The 25,726-nt window shown below is 40.9% G+C and overlaps 2 protein-coding genes across 3 annotated transcripts in view; both read right to left on the bottom strand.

Annotated features, from left to right (window-relative positions):
* USP2 (ubiquitin specific peptidase 2) overlaps nucleotides 1–4,948 on the bottom strand; it is a 121,045-nt gene extending 116,097 nt beyond the window's left edge. The window contains exon 1 of the mRNA XM_089678566.1: nucleotides 4,786–4,948. The gene's annotated coding sequence lies outside the window, so the exon portion shown is untranslated. The remainder of the gene's footprint in view (nucleotides 1–4,785) is intronic.
* Nucleotides 4,949–19,568: 14,620 nt separating this feature from the next.
* Nucleotides 19,569–25,726, bottom strand: part of THY1 (Thy-1 cell surface antigen) — a 34,068-nt gene continuing 27,910 nt past the window's right edge. For both annotated transcript variants that reach the window (XM_089678565.1, XM_089678564.1), the window contains exon 4: nucleotides 19,569–24,005. In XM_089678565.1, the coding sequence (XP_089534691.1) occupies nucleotides 23,896–24,005 (110 nt within the window). In that variant the 3' untranslated portion in view covers nucleotides 19,569–23,895. The remainder of the gene's footprint in view (nucleotides 24,006–25,726) is intronic.

Below are 25,726 nucleotides of genomic sequence, written 5' to 3'. Positions count from 1 at the left end.
AAAACACATTAACCTTTCAATTTATCGTCCGGTCAGCAGAAGTTTTTCAAACTTTTCTTTTACAAAGAATTTTATTATAGAATAGATAGGAGCAAAGAATCAGTCAAAAACAATTGCATTGACCAACAGGAATAAGACGTACAAGGGATTCAATGAATATTCCAGAATATGTATTGGTAGAGAGACATAGAATTAAACTGTATACTTAAGTGCCATGTATTGAAAAAAAAAGAGAAAACAATGAGTACACAATTAAAGACCAATGACAATATAAACTCTAAGGAAAAATTGTCACCATATCAGCATACAAAAAGCGGAGAAGATATAAAATGGAGCCTCTCCAAATGTAGATAAGTATTCCACATGTAGGGCTCTCGAAGGAGTCCAGCATGAGGATATAGTATTGCGGATGCGGCACTCAAAGCACTAATCACAATCAGTACAGATAGTATAAAACAGATTAGACAAAAGAAAAGAGAAGGACGAAGAGTAAGGAGACGAGGACAAAAACAAAAACAAAAAGGGGTCCAGGGCGATCGCAACAGAAAAAAAAAGAAAAATAAACTAATACGTAAATGTTATATCGACAGAAGGGACTGGTCGAATCTCGATTGTTGGGCTATATCAAGCCAGGGACGCCATGTCTGCAGGAATTTAGTTTGGGTATCCAACAGTATAGCCGTCAGTTTTTCATTAACCATTATGAAGTTCATCCGGTTTTTGACAGCTTCGAAGCTGAGGAGGGGAGTCTTTCAGGCCCTCGCGAATGTCAGCTTGGTGGTCATAAATAGGTGTGATGCCAACTGCCGTTCGGGACGGAGTAGGCCCACTAATGGTTTAAATAAAAGCGCTTCATACGGGTTGCGCTTAATGTCTGTGTGAAACATAGTGCGGAGGAGGGCATAAACTATGATCCACAATCTACAAACCTTAGGGCAAGTCCACCAGATGTGAACCATAGTACCCACCTGTTGACAGCCCCGAAAACAAGTCGGAGAACATGTAGGGATAAAACTAGCCAGATGAACAGGCGTGTAATACCATCGATAAAGAATCTTATAGGCATTTTCTAAAATGATAACATTTCTAGAACATTTAGATAATGCTTGGGTCATGGTTCGCCAATCCTGTTGATCCAAAGTGCCCCCCGAGTTCCGACTGCCAACACGAACCGGAGGAGTTCTATAAGAAATAATAGAAGAGTAGACCAGAGAGATTAGGCCCGGAGCATGGGGTCTGTGTCTACAGTGACTTTCAAAGAGGGACAAACTGTAGGGTCCCAAGTGCATCCGTATTAGTGTATTAATAAAGTGGCAGAGTTGAAGATAGCCAAAATGTTCCCGCAATGGGATATCATGAGAGGAGCGCAGAGTTTCAAAAGTGAGTATTCTAGTGGGAGATAGCATCGAATGTACATCATGGAAGTCATTTGCTTGCCACCAAGCAAACTGTTCAGGATTATCACGACCTGGGGGGAATAATGGGTTATGTAGCAAACGTAGTAACAGTAGGTTGGCAGAGATAAGGCCAGCAGAATATTTAATAGAATCCCAAAGACGAAGCGTTAGCGTCAGCATCGGAGGAAGGTCGATGAGTAAAAGGAAGCCACGGCAAAGAAGAGAGTGGTATCAGGTGGGAGTCCATCAAGTCTACAGTAGCCTACAAGGGGAAATGGTGGGATGCATGGAGATGGGTTAAGGGGGCAATATTGGTCGCCAGGCAGTAAGACCGAAGATTTGGGACAGATAACCCACCCTCGGTCTTACGAGCAAATAAAATATGTTTACTAATTCTGGGTCGAGAAGAACTCCAAATGAAAGACAGAAGTTTTCGCTGATGAATATGCGTAGGAAAAGAAACAGGTAAAACTCGAAACACATACAATAATTTGGGAAGATAGGTCATACGGATCGCATTGATTCTACCAAACCACGAAAGCGGGTAGTGAGACCAGGATGACAGCAGCTCGGTCAGTTCATTAAAGACGGCGGGGAAATTGGCCCAATAAAGTCCTTCGTAAGTTGGTGTGAGCTTAATTCCTAAATACAGCAGAGCCAAGAGCCATTGAAAAGGGAACGAATGTTTCAAAGTAGCCAAAAGTGATGGTGAGAGAGTAATTGACATAGCCTTAGATTTGGCAGGGTTGACATGGAGACCTGAGAGAACTGCAAAGGAATCCAAAACTGCAAGTAAATTTGGCAAAGTAACCCCCGGGTTTGTGACTGACAACAATATATCGTCAGCAAACAGAGATAACTTGTGCTGGGAGCCAGCTACATCTATTCCCTTAATATCAGGATGCATACGAATGGCTTCTGCCAAAGGTTCCAAGGCTAAGATAAATAGTATGGGAGAAAGTGGGCACCCTTGTCTAGTTCCCCTGCCAATCGGGAACGTTGAGGACTCAAAACCATAATATTTGAGTTTTGCTTGAGGGGATGTATTTAGCGAAGAGATCCAACGTAAGAATGAGGGACCAAAGCCAAAACGGTGAAGGACCGACATAAGATAAGGCCAAGACAAAGTGTCAAAGGCCTTGTTGATATCTAGAGATAGGAGCATCATATCAATTTTGCGAGTATGAGCCAAATGTTGTAACTGTAAGATGCGTCTGATGGCATCTCCGGCTTGTCTGTGAGGGACAAAACCCACCTGGTCTTTTTTTATCAGACGAGAAAGGAAGGAATTCAAACGAGTGGCTAAGATCTTAGTGAGGATTTTCATATCAATGTTAATAAGAGAAATAGGCCTATAATTTGCCCAAGAAGAATTATCTCAATCCGGTTTAGGGATCAAAACCACATTAGCAGTCAAAGAGTCAGGGGAAAAGTTCGAACCTCCCTTCACCGCATTGAACATAGCAACAAGGTGAGGGGCAAGCACATCAGCCAATTTCTTGTAGTATAAAGCCGTGTATCCATCTGGACCTGGGCGTTTGCCCGTCTTCAAATCTGCTATGCATTGCAGAGCTTCTGATATTTGGATATCACGGTCCATCAGGTCTTTATGAGCCTGAGTCAAAGTAGGCAAGGACAAATGGGATAAAAAGTCAGAAATAGACTGAGGGTCAGCCCGTGTAGGATCCGTATAAAGTCTGGCAAGTCGATGCCGGAATTCCTCCAATACCGCTACAGGATTACTTGTGAGAGCATTCTAATGAGTACGTAGGGAAATCGGTTTGGGGTGATGTGCAAAAGAGCGTAATCTACGTGCCAACATGGAATCTGGTTTATTTGCTTTACTATACCACTTCTGGCATGTCCAACGCAAAGAACGCTCAGCCTCCTCCGTCAAACAAAGATCCAGTTCCAGGCGGGCCTGATCTAGCAATCTACGGTTCGATGGGGTAGGTACCTGCTTAAATTGAGCCGACGCGGAAGCTAGCTTTGATTCCAGCTGACGCTGTTTATGTTGTCTATCCCTCTTCCGCCTCGAAGCTATCTGAATAATATGGCCCCTAAGAACAGCCTTGTAAGCTTCCCATAACATTACTGAAGAAGAGACAGAACCCGAGTTTAGCTGGAAATATTCTTGGGATTTGCGCTGTAGTTCCGCCTGAATCTCCTTTAGCGAAAGTAGGGAGTCATGCATAATCCAAGAGGAGTAGGCTTACAGAGGAGAGATCGACAAACCACCAAAATGGGTTCATGATCAGACCATGGGACCGTGAGGATAGAGACGGAGCGAACCAAAGGGAGATGTTTGCGTAGTACAAAAGCATGGTTAATTCTGTAATGAGAATGGTGAGGGTGAGAGTAGTAAGTATAGTCTTTCCCCCGGGGATGGAGTTCACGCCATAGATCTACCAGGTCGTGGGTACTTAACGTACGTGTAAAAGATTTAGCTGACGCGGAAGAATTAGAATTCTCTGCCGGGTATTTATCTAGTGAGGGATTTAATACTAAGTTGGATCTCCTGCCATCAAAAGGGTAACCCGTTGATGGATAGCCAGGAGGGAGCAGATATGTGATAGAAAGGGTCTAGAATTGACATTGGGAGCGTAGTAGGACATTATTGTGACATCTATACCCTGAATCGGTTTTCCAAACTTTTCTTTCGCTTTTCTTGCTCAAAAATGTCAGTACTGATTTTTGATTTGTGTCCATTAACTGGACGAAAAATGAACAAACTGTCCAAATGTCAGATTTTCAAAAATTTTTCACCTAGTGTTTGAGCACCATTACTCTATTCAGAATGAAAAAAAATCCCTTTACATACACTTTAACTAGATTTAAATGGAAAAAAAGTTTTCATGCAACAGGTAGACAGTCTTACTGATACAGTGCAATACTAGAGAGATACCTACTTTGTTTACATTCTAAATGGTCTTGTCAATTGGCCAAAACCACACTAGAAAAGAAATTTACATTGAGAACACATCTCATTATAGATCTGTAACTTCTGTATATACCTAGGAGCTAGGGGTTCTCAAAAAGTTGCCACAATACATAAAAGTGTATATTCATAAAATAGTTGAACCTCTGTACGATCTAACTCAGCTTTACGTGTACAATTGGGCATCTTTGCTGTAACTAGCAGAAATGTAATAGCTGCTTGAATTATAAATTGTTCTAAACTTGGTTAGCAGGTTAATGTAGCTAAACTTATTTATTTACAATACCCAACTCAATATATTTTGACTGGTTATTAGGTTATATTTCAGTATTAACACATAGTATTATATCTATAGGTAAAGCAGTCAAGAGGAAATGCAATGCTATGATATACAGTAAGCTACTGAATTCTACAGGTTACTACATGGTTCCACTTCACATGTGGCCTCACCTTCTTTATGAATGCAGCTGGTCGCAGTTAGATCTCAAACTCCTTAATTCCATTTAACTTGTCTTTGGAAGAAATCAGGGCAAAGTGAAGGACCACAAGCCAGTGCATATCCCAGGATCCATGAACTGTCAAGCAAGGGTCCGTATAGCAAACACAGACCCAAGATCTGCTCTGCCCCCAGGAATCCTCAGCTCAGGTTACAGATGGGATAAATATAGCTGCTGACTCTCTGCCCTCTGTCTCAAATTCTAGCCTTTCACGGTAATTAACCACTGGTCTTCCAGACTGAGGTGCTCAGCTAATTAGTACACAAGTAATTAGTGCCACCATACTATCATTCTAAGGAAAAAAATCTATCCAATCCATCAAAATTTTGTTAATGTGTGTTTTACTCTTATGTTATAATCTTATAGAAATCACCAACTAAATATTGTTAAGGAAAAAGAAAGCAAACATTGCCCAATCGTATTACAATTCTGTTCTCCAGATTAGGATTTGCCAATACCCATCTTCACTTGTGAAAGAATGAAAGTGCCATTTTAGCCAAACACTTGGTTACATTTAGTTTAAGATTTGATTTGGGGCTGAGAACAGACAAACAGATCACCATGATTGTATTCTATTTTGGCATTCTAGTTGCCATTTGGGCTCCCTCGGGGTGTTGTTTGCCTGGAATCATCTTCATGCGTTGTCATGGTATGGGCAGGCTGACTGCCAGTTTCGTACCAACCAAAGAAGGTCTAAGTCCAGGATGGCTATGAATGCAGCCCAACACAAAATCACAAAATCGTAAATGTACTTAAAAATGTGGATGTTTTGGGGATTTTTTTGTAAAATTGCAATTTCTATTAGCAAACACATGCAGCCAAAGAAAAAATTGACAGAGTCTCTTTACTAGAAGTCTTATCTTCCCAAATAAAAATCTCCTACCCTTCACAATCACCCTTTTTTCAGGTCATCAGTTTTCAGTAGCACCTATATATATGATCAACTATTTTCAAGGATGAAGCACATGAAGGGCAGGATTAGAACCAAAATCTCTGATGAGCACTTTGAGAATTCATTTAGAATTGCTACTAAATCCATTAAACCAGATATTGATGCATTTTTTTTTATCAGAAACAGTGTCAAATATCGCACTAGTTTTTAGTTGCCCTCTTTTACTTTTATAATAGAAAATATTTTTTAAAAAATGGAGTTTTATTACTCAGGTACATTTTCTAAATTATTTATATTGATCATTAACTTGTGATCTGTCTGACCTTTTCTACTCATCAGCTATCCTTATATCCTTACTGTTAGTGTATTTTATGTATGGACCAAGACAATTCCTCTTCTTCACATGTGGCCCAGGAAAGTCAAAAGGTTGGATACCCCTGCTTTATAACATTTGTAGTTTTCTGTATCGCTAGCAGTAGAAATCATGTATTGCTATATTTCCTTAAAGTGTTGCAGAGCTACTTGTCAGAAAGGTATAGAAAATGCATGCACTGTAAGTAATTTGTCATTGACACACATAGATGATATACTGGGCATTGCTAGAACTGTGAAAGACCTAGGACACCTTGAATAGAACCACGCATATGATACAGTCCTTGTACCCAAAATATTTTCTTGGAGCTCCATCCAAAAGGGGAAGGGGAAGTTCCGCTTTAAGGCCTTGTCACGATCAGGGGTCAGGCTCAAAGACCAGTTGCTATAGCAGTAAAAAGGCTCACTTGAAACCAGCAGGATAGGTACACAAGCAGGTCACCATGGGGGAGGAGTGGGTTCACCCGAGGAGTCTAAGTACCAACCGGTGTTCACCAGACTCCTGACGGTGGAGATGGATTTGGCTGCATGTTAGCACCAGGTCGCGGTCCTCAGGATTACCCCACCAGGAGGTGAGCAAGCGGAGGTCCAGTAGCATATAAGCAGTTAAGGATCAAACAGAAGCGTGGTCAGTAAACAAGCCAAGGTCGGTAAGGAGCAGTCGCAGATTGGGATCAGGCAGAAGCCGAGTCGAGAATAAGAGAAGGGTCAATAACGAGTCATAGCAAAATATGGATAACAGCAGAGATGATAAGGAGCAAGATACTGGCTGGAGAGCACAATAATCTGGCACACAGGAAGCACAGAGACATGGCTTATATCAGGAAGTTCATGGGAGGAGCAAGGGGTTCAAGGTTCATGATATACAAGGTCAAGGTAGGATCATCCAAATAATTGTCAAGGGAGCTGTACAGCATTCCAGGTGGCTCAGCAAGAAGAAACATTGCCACTCAGCGCAGTAGGCCCAGGTTTGGACCCAAGCTCTGACAGGACTCCTCCCCCGCTCCTGTTTGTGAAATGGAGCTTTTGGGGGGGAGCGGGGACCCAATTTTAACACATACCTGTTCCCACTTCCGCCTAGGGGATCAAAAGTGGAAGTTCTTCCCCCCTCCCACAGTCTTTTGGGACACATGACAGGTCCCAGAAGACTGCGAGACCATTCACAGTGCACAGCACCACTCGCGTATGCGCAGTGGACACCCAGCTGTGAAGCTGAAAGCAGTCAGATGGGTGCCCATAGTAAAGATGCCAGGGAGAGAGGACACAAACTGAAAACAGCTGGACCGAGCACAGCTCTGGGCATAGCTCACTCAGGACACCAAACAGGAAACCAGGATTAGGTGGCTTAGGTGCTCAGGCCTAATGACGACCCAATGACATCATAAACTTGTCAGCAAGAGCTATGAAAACATGACAGAAATTGCATTTCTGCCTTAGAAATGCACTTAGTGAAATGTTGATGCCCCATTGCAAAAACATTTAGGGCTCACTGCTTTTGTCACTGTCTTTCCATCAATGGTTCATGGAAAATGACCTTTATTGACCTTAAAATGTAGTAAATCAGTACTGCAGGGAAAGCTGGCATGAGGAAAAAATCAATGACCTAAAAATCTTAAGAAAAATTCATGTTCCCAGGCCATCATGTGAACTGTTTAGCTTCAGTTCCTTGTTTCTCCAACCTGGAACAATTATGCAGATCAGGACTTCTGATATGTCTCAGACTTTCCACTCATTATACCTTTTTTGGTCACTGACTCAAAGTATTTCAGTCAGAGGATCAGCATGACCCTTAGACAAGTGGCATTTTCAGAGGCGGGTCAGCGGTGACACCTCCTGTAATTCTCATGATTGGTTTAGTTAATGTCAGATATCCTACTTGTTAAACCTGGTCCTGGTTTAGGGTCCATTCATACCTGCAAAATACACCAGGTACCAATTACACACGAGAGCCCCAGCGGGAGTTCCCAGTGGTTAGCTGCAGGAGGCAGCCACATTCAAAACAATAGAAGGCTGCTGGCTCTGGCAGCTAGTTGGTGCCACTCGCTTGTAATTGCTCGTGCAGTGATCACATGCCCGTGATTGGCCCTGGACACAGGAGTCTGAATATGGGAGCTGGCAGCCTTTCATTGCTTTCACTGGGGCTGCCTCTTGCAGCTAATAGCTTGGAACCCCAGCTGCGGATAATTGGTGTCAGGTGCATTCACAGGTGTGAATACACCCTAAAAGGACCCTCTTACCAGACCATTTATTCCTATAAAACTATATACTCATTTACCAATTCAACTTTTGATTGGAAATTTAAAGTACCAGGTTATGAATATCACTTATAACATGCTCATGATAGCAGTACCAATGTGGCCTTCACCTTGGTGAGTTGTACAGGACTATTCATAGAGCTGCAATCCAGAAATTACAGTTGAAGATTGACGTAGCAAATCCATAAGGGTCAGTCTGCAAAATAAGAAGTCAGCAATTACAGAACACTGTCAACATTACTGATTGTTGCTGCATACTAGCCTCATGCCATATAAGATTACCGTATATGTGCATTTAACATATTGTATGCATGGTATTTACCTGTAAAAGTCTTCCTTTTATACAATAGATATCCTAAAGATCTTAGACTGCTAATGGGCTCCACCATCTTGAATGTGATGTCCCAGCAGACACAGAGCTGTCACTCAAGTGATATTGTAACGCATCAATAATTGGTTTGATGTAGCAATTTTCAATTAATTCTCTAAGCGCTCATCAGATATTTTGGTACTAATTCTGCCCTTCACCCTGGAAAATAGTTGCTTACAAATATAGGTACTGCCGAAAGCTGATGACATGAATAAAGTGTGATTGCAAAGAGTGGGATATTTTTCTTTGGGAATATAAAACATGTAGAAGTCCAGTAAAGAGACACTGCCAAATTTGTTTTGGCCACATCTCCCCCCCAAAAAAATCAACATTTTTAAGTAAATTTATGATGTTGTGCTGGGCCATATTCATAGCCATCTTGGGCTGCATGTGGCTTGTTGGCCTCAGATTGAACACTCCTGTTGTATAGTATTTCTCTTTGCTTCTCTGTCAACAGCTATATAAAAGGTTATATAGTAAGGTAAGGGTAAGTCAGAAGAAGCAAAGCCACCACAAACAGTAATTAGACACTCTCAAAGGACACAACTGTGATGTGTAAGGAGAGAGGGGCTGAGGTAGAAAATTGATTCTTCATGGAGTAGTCATTCTTTTAATTGCAAAAGTGCATTCCTTAAGTGGGGTACACACTATGAGAAAATCAGAATAAAAATTCTGTATGGGGACCAATCATTCGATTTTCATATAGTGTGTACACAACTTTTGACATCTGATTCAGACTTTCCAACAATAATTTCTAAAAGGACAAACCCCCAAATTTTTCTCATACATGAGCAGAACTAACATTTTTTGTTTAATGTGTACTGTTTTTGTATGAGAAAAAGCAGATATGAAATACTGCGCATGATCAGAAACAATAAACCATCATCTATGCTGGAACATTTCTACCTCAAACAAAAAAAAAAGCCTTTGTCGTTTGAGAATTTTCATACAGTTAGTACCATCCTCAGGTTCGACTTGCTGTGAAACATCGAGGAAGACCGAACGATCGTTTGCCCGATTTTCTTATAGTGTGTACCCAGCTTTATGAGTGAGCACATTTAGTTGGCTAATGGTACCCCTACACTGACTGCATCGTTATAGTCCATTACTATATTTGACCCTTTTTTAACTTGATTACCAAAACTTAGTGTTCATTCCTAGGCGTTTCTTAACAATATGTTTTTAGATGATATTACAGTAGTAGTTTTCACAGTGATGTAACATCAAAAAGGACTAATATAAAGTAGATGTCTATTTGGATATCCTCAGTAAGAATAGCATAGGTCTTGTGGAATCCAACGTAAGCTCCATTAGGTTCCAGGAAAAGTGTCATGTATTTTATTAGCCTCAATAGAAGATTGGTAGATGAAACTTCAAGGCCCAGAAATCCATGAACAAAATGAAAATATGAGTGAGAAGTTGGCTGCTTTCTGTAGTGATCTGCCAATAAAATCACAAACCTTAGTGTAAGCAACATCATTGTTACTCTAAAGCAGGAGTCTCCAAATTTTCTAATCAAAGGGCCAGTTTACTGTCCTACAGACTTTAGGAGGGTCAGACCGGAAAATGTCCCGGCATCAGTGGGAGTAAACAGTGCCCCATCTTTGGTGTTAGTGAGAGGAATTGTGCCCCATCGATGGTGTCATTGGGAGAATTTGTGCCTGATCATTGGTGTCACTGGGCCCCATTCTTGGTATCGTTGGGATAAACTATGCCACATTGTTGGTGTCATTGGTGGGAATTGCGCCCCATTGTTGGTTTCATTGGGAGGAATTTATTGGTGTCAGTGGAATAAATAGTGCCCCAAGGGCCAGATAAAAGCAAGCAAAGGGCCGCATCCGGCCCCCGAGCCACAGTTTGGAGACCGCTGCTCTAAAGTATTGTTAGAATAAACAGCATATAGTGGGTGCTTTCCCTGTGGCAAAGGTTTAAAATTAACAGGTGACACAGTTTTTCTATTTCAAGTTTATTTACCCAAGAGTAGCTGGCAGTTTCAAGAATACTGTGCGCTTGCCCAAAATATAAACTATGTTGCCAAAAGTATTGGGCCAGCCCTCCAAATCTGTGGATTCATGTGTTCCAATCACATCTATGGCCACAGGTGTATAAAATCAAGCACCTAGACATGCAGACTGCTTCTACAAACATTTGTAAAAGAATGGGTCGCTCTCAGGAGCTCAGTGAATTCAAGCGTGGTACCATGATAGGTTGCCACCTGTGCAATCCATGTTCATCCGTGAAATTTCCTTGCTACTAAATATTCCAGGGTCAACTGTTCGTGGTATTATAACAAAGTGGAAGCAACTGGGATCAATAGCAACTCAGCCACGAAGTGGTAGACCACATAAAATGACAGAGCGGGGTCAGCGCATGATGAAGCACACAGTGCTTAGAAGTCGTCAACTGTCCTCTATACAAGGGGAAACCAAGGCTGGCTCGGCCAAAAGGTTGGGGCTATTATTGCCCCCACTTCACATTTTATCTTCAGGAGAACCCTTAGAATTAGAAAGATTGGAGGAAAGATGTACACTAGGCAAAACCTCCACAACCTGGACATCTTGGCCCAGGGTTTTGACTCTGGTCAGCCTTAATGTCCTACATTCCTGAGAGGTATGAAGAAAGGGTAAATTCCCTTCTGCTCAAAGGAAGATTTGACAGGCTACTCTCAGGAGAGACAAGCTTCTGGTGCCCGCTTGACAGGACAAGTAAGTCACTGTAGTCCAATTTTATGAAAGCACCTTCACCACTTTTCCGTGTAACAGATACTGGAACGCTAGTGGAGTGAATTGGGAAGCTAATAACTCTAGGCAGATAGGGACTCTGCAGATTCGGCCTCTTCTAATGACCTTGAACCTGGTGACCAAATCTGTGGGCTCCCCCAACCCACCAGCCTGGTTCTGGAGGCTCGAGAGGGACACTGCCCTTCTGATGGCGCAAAACCACCTATCAGGTTAATAAAAGGGCTATTGGACCTGGTATGAGGATCTTCTGTTCAATTCATGATGATCCCACTAGTGAAGGAAACTGAAGTGAAACTTCCTTCTTCAGCATCTGACCCAAGGAACAACTGGGATGGTGATTAACAAAAGGCCCAGGTACTGCATGCACTCTCTTGCCAATAAGCAAGGCCTGCTCATTACTTCCCTCATCTGAATCTGGATCTTTTGGACTTTCTTCTGGGGGAGAAAGAAATAGCAGGAACTGCGTTGATTGCAGTTGACTCTTTTGATGGTTGATTATCCACCCAAAGCATTTGAGCGTGTTACAGGTTAGAGACATGTGATTCATCAGAAGACTTCTTGACAGGGCTAGTAGAAGGATGTAATCGAGATAATGAAATATCTGAAGACCCCTGGGTCTCAGAACAGCTATGATAGCTGACAGCAGCCTTGTGAAGGTTCTGGGAGCGGTGCAAAGCCTGAATGGCAAAGAATGAACTGGAAAAGTGCCCCTTGTACGCAAACCTGAGAAAGCAATAATGAGCCAGAATTATGGGGGTATGCAGATAGGTGCCTGCCAAACCCACTGAGGCCATCCAGTCTCTGACTTTTACTACAGAAATGATGGCCTCCCAGGAATCCATCTTGATAGGAGGGGCATTCATAGAGAAATTCAGATATTCCAGGTCTAGAACTGGTCTGAGGGCGCCTGAGGACTTGATCACCAGAACCAAAGAGGAACACTTGTCTTTGCCCCATTCTTGTCTTGGTACAGGAAAAATAGCTTAAGCTGTTAACAATTTCTTTATATATGCGTGCAAACAATTCAGTTTATCTGGACATATTGGTACCTGAATTCCCCTGAAGTAATACCAGAATTCAAGCATCCTCCACTTCTTCCACCCAGACCTCCCTGAATAGTGCTGATTTTGCTCCCACTTGAGAGGTCTTGGTAGAGACACCTTCCAAGGCCTTGTCGGAAGACCTAACTGGCTGGCTTGATTTGGTCTTGACTCCCTTGGGAAATGCCGCATTGACATTCTTCCAATATCTGAAAAATGGCCCACCAGGCCTGTACGCACTTGCTTCTGTGAAACGATTCTTAACTCTTCTGAAAGAGCGAAAGGACTGATTTTGAAATCTCTTCTCCTGCAGGATAAGGCCTGACTTTCCACTGGATACCTGCTGAATGGCAGCTTTAAAGGTCTTGACAAAATTGGGCTTCCCATCAAACAGAATCGAGCCAATGCGGTGTTTAGAGGCATTGTCAGCAGACCAATGCTTTAAAAATAATGCTCTTTTGGTTTTTCTGTGTGAGCCATTAACTTTGCTGTCATTCTGACTAGATCCACTGCCGCTTCAGCAATGAAGTCCACAGCTATTCTGAAGAATTGCACTTCTCCTGAACCACAGGACTCCATTTCTGACACCCACAGTTTGAGGACCATAGGGGATGGTCCTGTTACACTGTACATCCTCTTCAGATATGTATCAATATTGCGGTCCATTGGATCCCTAAAAGACACCGAACCTTCAAGTGGAAGCGTTATGTGGCTAGCCAATCTCATTAAAGAGGTGGCTACTTTGGTAACTATATTCCATAATTTGCCATCCCTTTGACACACATTTTTTTCTCTGTATTTTGGGTGAAGAACTCTTTTTGCTGCATCTCTAATGTACAATTTTACTTGCTGTGCATCTGCAGCTTTGTCATGTGCCCCCTACCTAAGATAGGATGTGCACACCAATTTGCCCACCAATTCGCCTGGCAATGCATCAGCTGAACAGCCCCAATAAGCCACCACTTCAGGATGGGTTGGAGAAGAGACTCTGGAAGAGGTAGAAGACCTTTTCCTGTGCTGGCCAGAGGATTTACTCTTCTTGGAAAGCGTTTCAGTGACGTGATTTTCCTTGTCCCATTTCCATACAACTGCAGTGGGCCACTGACGATGGCGTCCTAGAACGACCAATTGCTGGATGTTTAATCCACCCTGGACTGTTCTGGTGAAGCAACTTGTCCTGGGCAACAGAAGACAGGATTGCTTATGACCGAGCTCTTGGTGGACGCTTTATTCTGTGCTGGAGTCTTCTTTCTGCCAAGGTATGCAGATAGCACTCTTTTAAAAAGTAGCAATAAATAAATAACAGATAAAAAGAAAACAATACCTCTCAATTTTCAGTGCTTGAAGCTGCAGCTTTTAGCAACAGCCTAAGGGGGAATATAACCTAGCCCAGATCTCAGAGTCATGATACATTTGCATTCCTCCAAGGTAAACAGGCAAAAAGTTGAGGTGACCTAGAGGAAGCAGAGCAGCAGAAAGACCCAGGCTGGAGCAGTAGAGTGATTAGGTAAACAGGTGGAGCTCATAGAGACACAGCAGTGTCTGCTGTAGCCACAGAGCTGTAACATGAGAGAGAGCCAGCCTCTAGATAATGCAGTATCTTCCTGTGTCACAGAGCGTCCCAGCAGCTCTATGGAAATCCGGGATGTTCAGTGCCCACAGTCTTTGCACATGTACCACCTAGCCTGCTCTGTAGCCAGAACAAACACAGCCACCATGAATGTGGGGATTACCAGCCAAAATCGCCATGCAAGTTCACTGCAGTTAGCTAGTAGAAAGCCAAACTGGGTGATTGTTTCCGTGACACAAAACAGCGTACACTGCAGTGGAATGGCATGCATGGGTGTCGTCCAGGAAGGAAGCCTCTCCTAAAGTCCATGCACAAAAAAGCTCTCCTAGAATTTTCAGGGCCCATGCTGAAAAGGAAGAAGAATACTATGACTCTGTACTCTGGAGTGATGGGACCAAGATAAATGTTTTTGGAACTGATGGCTTCAAAACTGTATGGTATCGCAAAGGTGTGTACAAAAAAAATGCATGGTGCCTACAGTGAAACATGATGGTGGCAGTGTCCTTCTGTGGGGCTGCATGAGTGCTGCTGGTGTCGGGTAGCTGCATTTCAGTGATGGTATCATGAATTCATAGATGTACTGCTCTATATTGAAAGAGAGGATGTTGGGTGACTGATCCAAAGAGGAGATAGGCTAGGTCCGCCAGCAGATGGCGCTATGTATGTGAAGCATGGATGGTGAAGCCTGGCAGAGTCTCCAAGATATCCTCTATCTGCTGGCGGTCCTAGGCTATCTCCTCTCTGGATCAGTCACCCAACATCTGGCTACAGAGGTTTCACCTCTCCACCTCATGAGCCTGTTTTTAAATTCTAAGATGTGAGTTACTACTTACCTTCTTATTAAATATTATTGCTGTATACACTTAGAGGTGCTGTGTTTTCTTTGTTTCTTCTACGGCAGAGTTATGCTTCGCTCCATCGCAGCTTTCCCTTAGTGCCCACTGGAATGTCCTTGCCCAATTGGAACTTATTACAACATACATGGACTGCCAACCCATGCACCTGTCATTCTCCACGTATTGGTTTCCATTCAAGACTAACTGGGATGTTGTAAAAATAAATGAAAATGTGCTGTAAAGAGCATACCAGTGAGGGTGTCAGTGTGGAGTTAGGACACTATCCGCTCATTTGATCTCTATAGCTTGAGATCAGTTTGGTTCAGTAAGAGGCTTGCCTGTTTTTCTGAGGAGCACCTTTTGAGCACAGCAGCACCTTATTGGAAGATTACCTTGGCACGCAGCACTTTTTTCCTCAAATTGGATTTTGGGGACTTATTTACATGCGTTTATTTTGCACTGCATTGCACTGTATATGAAATATTATTTGGTGGTATATGTATTATGTATTTTAGGTTGCACAGTATTGTCTTTTATATGGACCAATTATCATTTGGGGATTTATGAATCTTATTTTGTGCACATTTCTTTATCACATTTAAAGCTAACAGCGCACTTTTTTAATGTGTTGAAATTATTTATTCTAGTATTCAGGAAGTTAGTAGCAGCAATTCACTTTTCTACTTTTTCATTATGAACATTATTGGGATAAGCACAAAGATCTTCTTCTTTTTCACATATGGAACATGCACTATCATAAGTCCGTGGCCATGGCACATATGCAATAGGTGATTACTAAGCACTAGCTGGAGACTGCTACAGTCATCATGTACAGTATACTATTTTATCTTTGTGAGCCTCAGACCCACTGCCAGCAATTGCAGCCAATAGTATCCCCTGTGCTTCATGACACTCTTCACATACTGCATACTGGCCACTTATTTTTCCATTATGTATTTTTAGCCTACTTCTATTAATCTGAATGATCTTGAAGTTTATAAATGTACTTTCTGAAGAATCCTGAACATTTTTTTCCTTGAATTCTGTGATAAGTATTCACTTAGCATTTAAATTAGGAAGGAACATACAGTAGGACCAACAGTACTGGCAGAAAGCTGCAGAAAGTGATAGTGAGGGGTTTCTTCCACAGAATTGCTGTTGATCAATACAGATCAGAAAACTGTTTCTGGAGTTCTGTACAGACATCCATCCAGTACAGTACAGACATCCAGAAACTGGATGTCTGTACTGTAAAGGTAACTGCTGCCATCTAGTGTCTGTTATTTCCCACTTCATGTTGGAGTTTTCAAAAATGTTCTGCACAAAATACAATAAACTACACTATAATAGACAGTAACCAGTCCTTGAGCTTGTTTTTTTTCTTATTTTATTAGGGGATGAATAACTTGGCTGGGGTAAAGGGGTGTATGGGATGCCCAAGGGAACGGCAACTGATGACAATCTTCCTGAAACTATATACAAGTCTCTTTAAACAGCAAAAGAAAAGATTATCTTCTGGAGAGCCAGCCAGCTTCTCCTAGTGTATCATCTCAGACCCCAGATACTCCCCTATCAAGCTGTCTATAGGAATCCCTGGGAAGGAGATCGAGTGCCTGTAACTTTAAATGTAAGACAGTTCCGGGTAGAAATCCAGTTTCCCACCATAATGCTCCTTCCCCTTACTGGCCCAGGGGGTGCAGGTCTACTCACTCAGTCCTCTGCCTATGAGCTGGTGGGTCAGTGGCTGCTCTCAGGCCTTTTGCTGGACAGCTCCTCCCCTGCTGCATGAGGTTTCCTCCTTTTCAGTGCCACTGCCTGAAGGTGAACCCGTTCCCATCTGGGCCCACTCCCAGGCAGCTGCTCTCCAGCCTCTCACTCTATCCTACACCTGAACTCTCCTGCTGCTGAGCAGGCTCTCCTACATTTAAGGGCTGCCCTGGCCCCATGCCAAGCTTCCTGTTTGGGGATTGGCCAGGGTTCCCTAAGTGTGCAGGCCAGCCCCTTCCCATTCTCTCCCACTGCTTCTAGAATCTTCTCCAGGATTCTAGAGCAGGGGGAGGCGTTAAGGAACTGACCTGCAGAGCCACTCAGTTCTGACCAGAAATAACCCTCTTGCTCAACCCAGGCTGCTATCCAGCCTTCTAGCTGAAAAACCTACTCTAGCTCCCCCTAGCTATCTAGGAAGGTGCTACAGGTACATCCCCAGGTAGCACATAAAAGCAAAACACTGATAAATGGAAATAACTGAATAACTGAATAACAGTTAACAGATTATATGATCACAAATGGTACAAATTGCAACACCAGCAGCAAGAGGGGGAGGAAAAGGCTTGCAGACTTATCACTTCTCTCTGGGCCACTGGTGTCCCAATACACAATAGGGAATGCAAATAATTATATATATATATATATATATATATATATATATATAATTTTTTTTTTTGGGGGGGGGGATAATAGTGAGTTCACTTTACTCCAGAGGTACTTTTCAGGGGCTTTTTCTGTCCACTTTTATATAAAACAAAGCAAATGTTCACCAAAAGTAGTCTTCCCACGCAGGGGTTCTCGCTAACAATCAAATATACACAGTATTCAGCCTTCAATGCAAACAAAAACATAAATTCAGCCTCCTGGCTCTCTTTAGCAGTACCGCTGCTCAGGCTTCATGCCTCAGTCCTCTTGATCATTCATGTGCAACCCACTGCACCTGGGTTAGCGCCCTTTCCCAGCACTCCTGCTTCTCCAGCCCACAGGCTTGGGCTCTGTCTGCTCTCAGACTATACTGTGCCACCATGCACACTTGTGGCTGCTCCCTTACACCCACATGGACTCCTCAGGAGGGTGGAGCCCAGAACCCCGGTCCTGACTCTAGAAGAGAGACACACACACCTGACCAATCAGTTTCCTGGCCATTCCCAAAACCTGGTCTGAGGATTGGACATTTCATCCCTCCCAAATCACTTTGAAATCTCCAGGTTCCAGGTCCCAAAATGGACTTAACAAACAAATGAGGAAAGTGAAAAGCCACTTTACTCTGCATCAAACAAGTACCCTGGAGCCCATCAACCTGCCTTGTTGAGAATCCTGGGTGAAATATCCTTTTTATATCATGGCAGATCACCACACTGTCACAATATATACAGTACACTATATTGCCAAAAGTATTGGGACGCCTGCCTTTACACACATGAACTTTAATAGCATCCCAGCAGTCTTAGGCTGTAGGGTTCAATATTGAGTTGGCCCACCCTTTGCAGCTGTAACAGCTCTTCTGGAAAGGCTGTCCACAAGGTTTAGGAGTGTGTCTATGGGAATGATTGACCATTCTTACAGAAGCACATTTGTGAGGTCAGGCACTGATGTTGGATGAGAAGGCCTGGCTTGCAGTCTCCACTCTAATTCATCCTAAAGGTGTTCTATCATGTTGAGGTCAGGACTCTGTGCAGGCCTGTCAAGTTCCTCCACGCCAAACTCGCCCATCCATGTCTTTATGGACCTTGCTTTGTGCACTGGTGTGCAGACTTGTTGGAGCAGGAAGGGGCCATCCCCAAACTGTTCCCACAAAGGTAAGAGCATGAAATTTTCCAAAATGTCTTTGTATGCTGACACCTTAAGAGTTCCCTTCACTGGAACTAAGGGGCCAAGCCCAACCCCTGAAAAACAAACCCACGCAATAATCCCCCCTCCACCAAACTTTACACTTGGCACAATGCAGTCAGGCAACAACCATTTTTCTTGCAACCACCAATCTCAGACACGTGCATTGGATTGTCAGACAGAGAAGTGTGATTCGTCATTCCAGAGAACACATCTCCACTGCTCTAGAGTCCAGTGGAGCTCTGTGCTTTACACCACTGCATTCGACGCTTTGCATTGCACTTGGTGATGTAAGGCTTGGATGCAGATGCTGGGCCATGGAAACCCATTCCATGAGGCTCTCTACGCACTGTTGTTGTGCTAATCTGTAGACCACATGAAGTTTGGAGGTCTTTAGCTATTGACTCTGCAGACAGTTGGCAACTTCTGCGCACTGAGCGCTTCAGCATGCGCTTACTAAATTATTTAGATTTCATTTGGGTACAGCATTGCACAATTGCCAGTTAAAGTAGCGTAATGCTGAACTGTAAAAATGCCCTGGCCATGAAGGGGAAATACCTTCCGGAGGTCAAGTGGTTATGTTTTTACCTATTTTTTTTTTACTTTTTTAATTTAAGTTTTGGATATTACATTAACGTTGAAAAGGCAAAAACAAAAATGATATATATCAAGCACTGAGATTTGTGGATTAACCTAAATGTCAAAACATTTCTAGAAATTAACATGGAACAAAGCTTTATATACAATAGCTGACCATTATGAGGCTCATCGACCCAAAGATCAGGGGCAGATATGGTTATAGTCATAGGAACTGAGAAGCGTGGAGGTTATGAGTATCTCTGTCTCACGCTATGTATCAGTTTGAGAGGAAACAAAGTTTGTTCAGGGAATGGTCCATAAACAGAAAGCCACAATGTAACTGGACTAAACACAAACCTTTAGCCTAAGAAAAAACTGTCCAGAGTTACAGAAATAAGAAGCATATATACAACATATGTGGTGTTACCGTTTTTTTCATGACTCCCATACAATCTATATAATGTAGCAGACGCTGTCACATATATATATACAAATATGTTTATTGACATATCAATCAAAGAATAGAAAAAAAATGCCATTTTGTTACGTACCGTAAGAAATGTGATTTCCTGAATATACAAACAATTCACAGATTTTATGGCAAAAACCTGTATAACTGATTTGTAACCCAGTTTCCTTCTGTATCTTATTGTCCTATTTATACCACATAAATTATTTATATGCGAAAAAATAACAAGTAACAGACAGTATGCACAAATCACAAATAGAATTTAATTATATATAAAACTTCTACAAAAGACAAATATGTGAAAAAGGAATATAATGAAAACAAACATTATGTGGTAGTGGATATAAAAAATAATGTCACATTGAATTGCTCTTTAATAATCCTAGATATGTACTAAGAATCCTATATCATATTGTATGTTAGGTTATATATGCAACACATGATTTTTAAGATTAATAAATATAATCATGGGAGGCTCAATAAACCCCATGGACAAACCAGTACACAAGGTTTACACCTATCTCTTGTTTACATGAGAGACCTTCATTTGGTAACTGCTTTCTTTACTTACATATCATTATTGACTTCAAGCTTAAAGAACATTCAGCTTGATTGCATTAAAAATGACAATTTAACAGGAACTGTGCCAAAGCAATTACGTGAATTTATGATGCTGCCATGATTAACATAGCAAAAAATAGTGGGCAGTGCCCTAACCAGACTGTATGTCCTATATTGAAAAGGGTTGTTGAGATTTTATAAGCTGTATACTATGTGTAAAAAAATCTCTGCGATATAAGCAACACACCACTGCACTTTGGGAATATTAATTAATTCATAACAGTAAGGTATTAATTATTGTTTTATTACACTACTGTTGCCAAGCAAACAACATATACAAACAGAAGAAAACAAAAACTGATGGGACTTCACTGGTACAAGAAAAGGACAACCTCATGTTAATGTATAAAACATGTTTATTGAAACACATCTTCCAAATACTTCTTATAAAAATGAAAATGTCCATATTCCACACAATCATAATAATAATATCCATAATAATAATATCCGGCACATAATTATAAAACCCATACCTGGTTATGCCATCCAGAAGGGAGGTATAGGAAACGTCTACAACACTAAGATCTATAGACGAAACGCGTTGACCTCTGCAGGACATACGTGCCACTATACATGATGCTGTGATCTTTTGGGCCTACTAGCCAAGTATTGTTTTATAAGAAGTATTTGGAAGATGTGTTTCAATAAACATGTTTTATACATTAACATGAGGTTGTCCATTTCTTGTACCAGTAAAGTCCCATCAGTTTTTGTTTTCTTCTGTATGATATATTAGGGATGAGGTACGTTTGCAGTCTGGTTAATATAATAACATATATAAACAAACAACAAATTGTGCGCTGTTAGTAAAAAGTGCAAAAATATTCTTAAACTGGTCATACACATTACAGTCTTTTCCCAGTTTGTTTTGATTCAGCACATCTAAACCTATGTGGTTATTAGGTCAATGGTGTTGTAAGCAGATGCAACCGGGAGCTGTCCTGGCTGCAGCTGATTGGCCCAGGAATGACAGTTGCCTTCCAGGGTCAGTCACACCCAAGTTCAGACCAAACTCAAGCTCATCACTAATCTATAGCAACACCAACCATGGCCCCAGCCACAACCCTATCATGTCTAAAGCATCTGATAGTCTTCTATAGTATTACATAGAGAGGCTGTTGGTGTTGTCAGAGAATGCAGCTGAGACTTTCTTTACAGAGCTAAACAAGTCAGGCAATGTCTATCCAATCAGGCAGTTGTTGGCATAAATAAAGATTGTACAATAGATAGTAAAGCATATAGTAAGTCATGGGCACCTCCACATTTGTAACAATTTTCACAGCCAATTTATTAACATATGCTTGGATTGTACTTGCTTCAACCCACCTTAAAGTTTACATCTGCTCAAAAGGAATGAGCAAAACACTGAGCTAAATGTTAGATTAAACAGAAAATATTTTCAGCTGCACAAAAGCAAGCATACAAAAAGTATATGTTCTTATATATTTTTTTCATTTTCTTTAAGCTTGTTTCATCAGTATGAAAAAGTTGAACAAACAACTGCTGAAAATGATAAGAGACTGTTCCTTGTGTCCTCTTCCAACATCAGTAGACAGAACTAGAAGAAAGAAATCTTTGACATTAAATATCTCCAGCCTTCCTCGATTTCTTATTATATTCCTCCTAGGCAACATGGCATATAGGAGGGTACTGCTACAAGAGCTCACAATCTAAAGGAAACAGGAGGAAGTGAGGCATGAAAGACAAGTGTGTACTGTGCAAGATCAAGTATAATACATTTTGAGGCCAGTGTGGTGTAGGGGCTGCCTAATGCCAGTGCATATGTGGGAGTGTGTATTTGTGTGCTCTAGGAGGACTGGAACTATTTTTTAAAGGTAGTATTTAATTTTATCAACACACAATAAGGTTTCTGGGTAACACTTATACACCCTAACCACTTTTGATCTCCTGTCTCAATTTAACAAATTCTAATTGAATACTAATAGCTAGACTTTGATGATAATAATAATAATAATAATAAGAGCAATTCTTTGAATAATAGCATAGCCATAATAATTTATTATTATTATTCATAATAATAATAATAATAATAATAATGATAATTCAATAATAATAATATAGCCATAATAATTAAATAACAATACTAATAATAATAACGCAATAGCTACTATAAAAAGTCTTTGAGTTGAATAATATCATTAATAATTATAACTTTAAAAGGGAAAGCTCAGATGATTAGTTGTTAGATGTAGCATAACTGTACACTTGTATTAAAAAATGATTATTTTTTTGTCTTGAATAGAATCTGGAAGAATTGGATTCTCTGTTAGGTGTCTCAGCTGGAAATATTCATCCTCCCTATTTGGGAATGGCCATTGTCTTTGGTACAAAAAGTGATGGGAAATCAATATTTTTGAATTTTCACAGAAGGTGAGGGGAAGCCTGTTCTGGTGACAACTGTGTAGGAGGGGGGTGTCTAGGATGGAGAGATTCCTCTCTCTGCTGTGTCTCTGGGACAGGAAATGAAGGGAAATCTCCCCAATAGGACATAGATTGCAGAATAAAACTGTCAGGACCCTTACCTACTTTAGCCAAAATAAACAAAACAATTTGGCTGAACATACACTTTAACAGCTCATTTTATTGACATGTCATTGACAGAAATGTATCCATATGTTTCGGCTTCAGTGCTAATCAGTTGTTTAAGGCCCCATGCACACAGAGCATTTATTTAACTCTTCTAGAAGCCAGCAGTGTTTTTGAAGTAAAAATGCCCGACGCTTGTAAAAGTGTTTAAAGCTTTTACAGGCATCAAGTTCTTGGACATTATTTAACTTAATTGGCCAGAATAAATAATTTATTCTGGTCACTGAAATGAATTATTACTCAAGAACTAACGGTTAGGCACGTGTAGCAGCTTTTAGAAGCTTCTAGCTTCAAGCGTTTTTTGTGCCCAAACTCTGCTGCTCCTGGACACACTGGCATTGGGGTTTCTTTTATCCTGCCTCTAAAAGCCTCCAAAGGCTCCTGCCACTAAACGCTACTAAAAGCCTATGTGTGCATGGACACACAGGCTAATATAGAGGGGTGTTTAGAGGCAGGGAAAAAAAACGTCAGACGCCCTTAGAAGCAGCTGTAAAAACGTCCTGTGCGCATGAGGCCTAAATAAGTATTCTTTTTGTTCGGTCTGTTTGTATTTGAATGTTTTATTTTAAAGATATTGATTTGCATAGAACATGTCGTAGTCAGGTTTAGAAAATATATCAATGTGGTGACTTGTAAGATGCGTTTTATATGCCTCTCCATCCATAAACATAGCCCATCAGTAAACGTGGCCATTGCATAGCCCTTTTTTCTCATGTCATAATACGGGGACATTAGATTAGAAAACATTTTTGTATTTATTCAGGTTTGTATTAATATTTATTTTTTGGGTGATGGGTTATTGCATCACAGTATAGCCAATGGATGGAGGCTCTGAAGAAATTAGGGACACAAAAGGTGCTGTGAAGATGGAATGGGCCAGCATTAAACCAGGCCCTATGTAGGGGACAACTTTGGCAATACTTCAATATACAATTAATAATTTGCTTTATTGATTTACACGAAAAACGTATTTCATTGATAAGACTATGTTTCCGCATATATTTAAAGGGGATAGAATATAATGCACAGGGGATGTTTATAAAACAATATGAAATCAGCACTTGTCTTCTCCATGTTGATATAAAGCATTGTTTTCTTCAAAAGGTCATTTTTACTAGCATAAGAAGACTCCAGCTTGGAAAATAGGCAGAAAGAGGGGCAGAAGAAGAGGCCACGGCGTACAAAGGGAAAAAATGCTCATTCCACCACATGTCTCGAGTTTGTCTGTAGAACAATAAAATAATAGTCAGATACTTTGTTTAGTTCAATGTGAGTGCATACACAGAAACAGCTTGCTCAGTACACATCAGTACGTACCAATGAATCAAGGCACCCAATGCACAACTCAGCTCAACACGGCTGATTTACTATTGGCTTTGAGAACTTTCCCTCAAAAAATTGTGTGAATATAAACTTCAGTTATCCAATCATGTGAAAAGCAAATTTCTATTCACTTTGAACACCATTTGGTGCTTTTTACATGATTAGATAATTGAAGTTAATATACAGTACATCCAAGTTTTTATTTTAAGATTCTTAACTCAACTAGTAAATCAACTAGTAAATCATCGTATTCATATCTATTAATTTGGAACTTACACAGTTACATACCTCACAGTTAAAACAACAACCTATTACATGTATATTTGTAAAATATGCTGAAATAAAGATAGGCGCTTGCTAGATTCCTAATAATACATCATAAATACAAATTTGTGCAGAGTAGAAAACAAAAAACGAGAAATAAAATAAAAGTAAAAGTCTGCCACAGTGTATAACCCAACACCACACAATGATGTAAAAAAGCATCTAGGTGTAGTATTTATTTAGGATATTTTGCATAAAAAAGGGTAAAAAATGCACTTACATTTCAAGGTCAATATATTACCGGCACCAGTGTATACAGCCTATAATGGATGTTAGTCACTGCACTTGCCTCTGTTGGCCAGCATGCGTTCCAAGCCTCTGTTTCGTGGGCTAGACGGGACATCATATGGGACCCGGAAGTGACGGTCCCAACGCTTCTACATACGTTTCACCAGAGCGGTGTCTTCAGGAATGTGTGTTCCCATTATTTACCCTTTTTTATGTGCAATACCTCAAATAAATACTACACTTAGATGCTTTTAATGGATGTTCCCTGCTTCATTACTGAGTATGCCATATTACGTTGATCATTTGAAGAAGCACATGGAATTCACTTCTTGACCTAAAGCACCCTTGGGAGATCATACGCTGTCTGACCTACCTGTAAAAAGGGGTCAAAACCCTCCAGTGAGTGCACTTTTTTTTTTTTCGGACACAAGTGGTGAAGATTTGGGGAGATTGGGTTGATCCCACATCCACTGAAGGACTTACATCATTGTGTGGTGTTGGGTTATACACTCTGGCGGACTTTTACTTTCATTTTATTTCTCATTTTTTTTGTTTTCTACTTTGCACAAATTTGTATTTATGGATATTTTTATGCCTGATACTCCACTCACCATCTTTTTACTTTAACAATGAAAGAATGCATTACCTGTAAGCGACCTGTCCAAACTTTCATTCAACACAGGGACCCCCAGCAGCACTCCAACCCCCCTTTCCAATTTCTGCATTGACAGTTAAAATGTATGTTGTGGATGAACAGCAATATTGTGTGTAGATATAACACACCATGATGCAGAACTACACGTGATTTGTCATTGGCAAAAATCACATACATATGAGGAATCCAGCAGTACATAGGTGACTGTGCAAAATATGTCATCGATATTTACTTATACAGGAGCCATTTTCCAGTATAGGCAATGTGTCTACAATCTGTATATGCTGCTTTACCAGGATTCTTAATACTTTTCATCATTATGAAAGCTCATATTGCCTATGCAGTGCAAAATAAGTATTCAAGGCTAAAAATAAAAATGTATTATATTTTAGCTTACTAGTCCTTAGATGTGGTG

The sequence above is a fragment of the Staurois parvus genome, unplaced genomic scaffold, assembly GCF_062004578.1.
Source record: "Staurois parvus isolate SC_StPar_1 unplaced genomic scaffold, SC_StPar_1.0 ptg000207l, whole genome shotgun sequence".
In the NCBI taxonomy this organism is placed as follows: domain Eukaryota; kingdom Metazoa; phylum Chordata; class Amphibia; order Anura; family Ranidae; genus Staurois; species Staurois parvus.
The sequence above is the reverse complement of the archived record's forward strand: the minus strand, read 5'-3'. Positions and strand labels throughout refer to the sequence as shown.